We start from the raw sequence: 5,205 nt of genomic DNA, 5'->3' as shown, positions 1-5,205 counted from the left end.
TTGTTGACTTTACTGAAAATTATGATAATGGTATTGTAAATGAAAAGTAGTAATGATATTTACCTAAAACTGTGAAAGAACTGAAGTCGTCCGAGTAAAAAATCTTATAACATATGTCATGGATCCATAATCTCAATAAATAATGAAACTTACATGTCCCATAATGGGTTTTTATTGTAATTCCAATAAAAGTTTTATTTATTATTTTATACATATTTGATTATATATTTGTGGGCTTTAAACACTATTAGCTGCAAATAAACTTTATTTAGGGGGAAAAACAGCTAATATATTTTACACTTCTACACATGGAGTTTAAAAAACAACAAACACGATATTTGTTGGAAACAAAACAACAGGATAAGATCACTTAACAAACAAAAATAAATTCACGTGAATTTTCAACACCTAACACTAAAAGTGAATCTAGTGCTCGACACGTGCAAGGTGAGTTGTTACTAGCGATAATAAGAAATATATTACGTTTTCTTTGATATCGGGTAAAAGATGGTTTCTTTTATAAAAGCACATATTGCCCTGCACGTACATACCAGATGTATTGTTTTGCACATGTGGATGAGGTATATTAGTCTGTAGAATGGGATCAGATATGCTGCCATGCGCATGGATATTATATATATTACCATGCACACGTAGATCAGGTATATTGCCCTGCAAATGGGGCTCACGTACCTTACTACCCTATACATGGGGGTCAGGTATATTGCCCTGCAAATGGGGATTAGTTAAATGTTGTACATTTTCAATATTAAATGTCAATAAGTCGGTGCATATGGACACCCGGTAAGGAAATATTAACCTGAACATGCGTGGTAAAGATGTAATATTGTCAATTGTATATAATATAAAGGCGAGTATTGCACTGTATATAAACACCTCGCAAATGTTTATAAGGAAATATTAACCTGAAGACTCACGGTACCTGATTTAAGGCCTACAAACGAGAACTGATAATATTAGTCAGTATCAGAGATATCATTCGGTAGTATCTTATTGAAAAAAAATTAAAAAATAAATTTTTTGACACTAATTTAGGTCAATGGGGTCAAGTGAAAAAAATGGCGGACGTTTACATTTCGTCCACAGAAGGCGCTACTGTTTATAGAAAGTAACAAATACTCTATTATTTCTTTATTATTACTTTCATTAACAGTATTGGTTAGAATGTTTAATGTATCTAAATTTTATTACTGGTTAATTTCATTACTATACTTTTATTATGGAGTTTGTTTCGCAATGTTAACTTAATATATATGTGTATTTAAAATAACTTAAATCTTCTAAGCAAGTCGAATCTCGTGAAAAGCCATTGGGACTACGACCGAAAATGTAACCAATTGATGAAACAACACATTATAATCTTTATAACTAAGAACGTATACTCATTACCAAGCTGATTTGTAGTTCCTCCTTAAATAGGTAACTTTCTTTGATCTGGAGTTAATATCAATATTAAAAAATGTGACCCCTATTCTATCATTCAATTTACCACTTGCCACTGGCTTTGGGGAATTCCATTCCTTGGTTGTAATCTTGGCAAGGGCAAATCGTAAGTATATTTGGCTGCATATAGTAGTGCACCATATTTATGGTGATTCGAGACGTATTTTTCTTACACAACAAGATAAGAATAAAACAAAAACATTTCTTAGATCATCCCTCATACTACATCCTTTTGTTCTCACGTAGGATTCTTTACTTTTGACCCCCATACTTCAACACCCCCTCAATTTGTATACTTTACATATTTTGATTTCTCATGAGCACAATATGAAGATGCGTTTATGTTAAAACCCTGTTCGAGAATTCATAACTGTGGATTTTGCATCATGTTAAATGTTGAGGAAATTCTGCGTTTTTTTTTATCTTTTTGGCTTTATTATATTTTTTAAACATAATACTTAAAAAAGATAAATAATGTAATGAATATTTCTTATAGGAAGAGTAATATAAAATGTTGAACTTACATTTTTTAATCGTTATATTTGCAAAAATCGGATTGTATAGAGCAGTACCCTATCTGTAAAACATGCAAATGTTTTGACCTCATTCGCCTGAACTTGGAGTCAAAAAATATTTGTTCCATATATTTCCATGAATTGAATACTAATTCTAATACCGATATTTGGTAAATGCCATTATTAGTTTTCCTTCACAGGAAAAAAAACAAAAAACTTTACGTATGACACCAAATATTGACAGCACGCAGGTAAAAGACTACTGATTTTTATAATAAAAGTAAGGATTGGCCAACACATAAAAGTCTCGCAATTTTATAATAAAAGTAAGGATTGGCCAACATAAATGTATCAGATAAAAGGTTTCAGCTTTAAAAGAGTAAAATTAAAAATATATAAGTGCTGCCAATTTTATAGCAAACATTAAAGACTTACTAACACATAAGTACAAGTACATAAGTTTTGGAATAGAGGATGGAAAGGCTAGAAATAAAGATCGTTTTGAATACGTGATGAATCGAGAACGTTTTATTAAATAGGATGTTCTTCTAGTTTAAGGTACAACTGGATCATATACAGAAGTTGGTTGCTATGTTAGTTGCTTTAAGTCTGAAATATGGAGATTAAATTTATAAAGAAGATAAATAAATTTGATGGATTATATTTGGTTTTAACATACAGTTCTTGGAACAAAACTAATTATCATTATTCAAGATTGGTGGAAACCCAAACAGATCGTACTACAAAGTTTGTATATTCTGTAGGCAACCCAAACAGTTCGAACAGCAAGGTATATTTAACAATTCTATAGGCAGCCCAAACAGTTCGTACTACAAAGTTTATTTTACAACTCTGTCAGGAACCTAAACAGATCGCACTATAAAGTTTGTATATTCTGTAGGGAGCCCAATCAGTTCGTAAAACAATGGTTGTTTAATAATTCAGTCGGCAACCCAAACAGATCGTAAAATATAGTTTGTTTAGGCAACCCAAACAGATTGTACAATAAAGTTTGTTTAACAATTCTGTCGGTAACCCAAACAGATTGTACAATAAAGTTTGTTTGACAATTCTGTTGGCAGAAATTTTGAACAAAATCTGATATAACTGCCCACGGATTCACCTGTTGTGGGCTGTTTTCTCTCCGAATACTTCCTTTGGATTTCTTGTATGTCCAAACCAGGATCTTTAGATGTCCGAATCTATGACTCTGGATGACCAAATCGGTGACACTCCGTCTACACAGCTGTTTCTGAAAATGATGGCTGCTTCGAGAGTCTGCTTCGGTCCTCTGCGTCCGACAAGGAAGACTGTTTAGACAAACGGCTACGAGTTTGTGGAGTTGGAATCTGCTTCTTGTCTGAATCTACTTCTATAGGTGGTGCGTTATCAATTGACTTAGAACGCATATTTTTTTCTGAAAACCTACTTGCTGAACTGCCTCTGGCTGATAAAGTTTGTGTACTTTTCTAAATATAAAAACAAATTTCATTAGTTTAATAAAAATCGTTGAATTAACCTGAGTAATTACATGTGTAAATTATCACGGAAAATATCAGTATCAAAGTTATTCACTAAAACTGTTGACGTAACAAAATGTAATGAACTGCAGGAAATGTTGCATATCAATCCAGAACATGGAAACAGATTTTTTGTTGTAAGGAAAAACTTTAGATATAGTTGTAATGTAAACGTTACCCACCTTGTGGGTGCTTTCGCTTTCTAGCTTCTGAACCCGTTCCGGGACAAGATCCTTGGATGTCTCACGATCTGATTGTGAGCGGTCAATACTACTGGACCTGCTGAGTGGTTTCTTCAGCACTTTGGATATTCTCGACCGCAGACTCTTCTCCTTTTCTTGTTTTTCAGGTTGAACCTCGGAGCCGAGTTCAGCATGGGCCACGGACTCGGTCGTGTTAGTGTGTTCGATACTCTTGGACCTAGTGAGTTTCTTCAACTTTTCCTTTAGTCCTTTTTTTGGCTTAATACCCGGCGATGGCTCGACGCTGCCAGTAGTACTTCCTTCTCTGGAGGAGGAAACTGAAGGTTGTTTGTTTAGAGAAAGTCGAGGTAGGGTCAGACTCTTTGAATCTATGCTGGTCTCTCCAAGAGAAGAATCGGTTTCATAGTCGATACTTCGGCTTTGGGATAGCCTCAGACTCAGCTGACTACCAGAGGGTGTAGTAACATTACTCTCTTCCCCAGACTGCCATATTTTTCGAGAATCCCAGGAACTTAAAGTTTGATCCAAGGACAAACTTTTCCTATTTAGAGATTTTTGTCTAGGAGGAGCTCGAAGAAGTATATTGGGTGGAGCACCAGGGTGGTCGGAGACTTTCTGTGGATTCCGCCACCTACTGCTAGGAGCTGGAGATCCTTGCAGAGATAACTTGTCGAACTCAGAAGCTGAAATCGCCCTAAAATAGTATATATATATATATTTTGTTTGAAATCACATTATCATCTAGAAAATTAGATATTTTCATTCATAGTTAATGCTAATGAGTTGTTTAAAAGTTATTAAAATATCTTTCAAATAATAAGGCGGAACTTAATTAGCTTTATAGAAAATTTACAAAACTGACAATTATTGAGGTCTTCATACACATTTCGCAGATCAGAATGTATAAGACTCAAAAGTTAAACACGTAAATTGTACGTATTTATCGAATTATTTGTTTGTTTCAGATAGTCACACAAAGCTACAAAAAGGCTATCTGTTCTAGCTATCGCTAATTTTGAACTAACAGATTATAGGGTACTCAACTAGCCAACAGCTCCCACGCCAACTCATATACTCCTCTAGTAGAAACGTGGGATTTTACCGTCACTTTTATAACGCACCAACGGCTCCAAAGTGCAGAATGCGATTTTTGCGGCAATGGGAAGTGAACAGTGGATTCTTTAATTGACAGTTCGATAACCACGCCACCCTTTAATTTATACGTTAGAGATGTGACTGGAAAACAGCCTGCTATTTAATGCATAAACTTTTGTGTTTGTTATATATGCTAGCATTAGAAATTCCGAGCTTTTCGAGCAGACTTGAATTTCTTGTTTACAAAACAAGAGAACTTATGATTACAGAAAACAAATAGATCGCGCTTTAACTGTTAATAGTATGTGAAAATACACTCTCGTTGAGACAGTTCTATTAGGAAGATGCTAGGTGGTGCTATAAACACTCATTATATACGGTTTTATATGGAGACCCAATATTTACAGC

General features: G+C 34.3%; 1 protein-coding gene across 1 annotated transcript in view; it reads right to left on the bottom strand.

Annotated features, from left to right (window-relative positions):
* Nucleotides 1–239: 239 nt before the first annotated feature.
* LOC106463630 (trichohyalin-like) overlaps nucleotides 240–5,205 on the bottom strand; it is a 47,778-nt gene continuing 42,812 nt past the window's right edge. The window contains 2 exon segments of the mRNA XM_013923678.2: nucleotides 240–3,448; nucleotides 3,682–4,396. Coding sequence (XP_013779132.2) covers nucleotides 3,218–3,448; nucleotides 3,682–4,396 — 946 coding nt within the window. The 3' untranslated portion in view covers nucleotides 240–3,217.

Source organism: Limulus polyphemus, unplaced genomic scaffold, assembly GCF_000517525.1.
Source record: "Limulus polyphemus unplaced genomic scaffold, Limulus_polyphemus-2.1.2 Scaffold1449, whole genome shotgun sequence".
Classification (NCBI taxonomy): domain Eukaryota; kingdom Metazoa; phylum Arthropoda; class Merostomata; order Xiphosura; family Limulidae; genus Limulus; species Limulus polyphemus.
The sequence above is the reverse complement of the archived record's forward strand: the minus strand, read 5'-3'. Positions and strand labels throughout refer to the sequence as shown.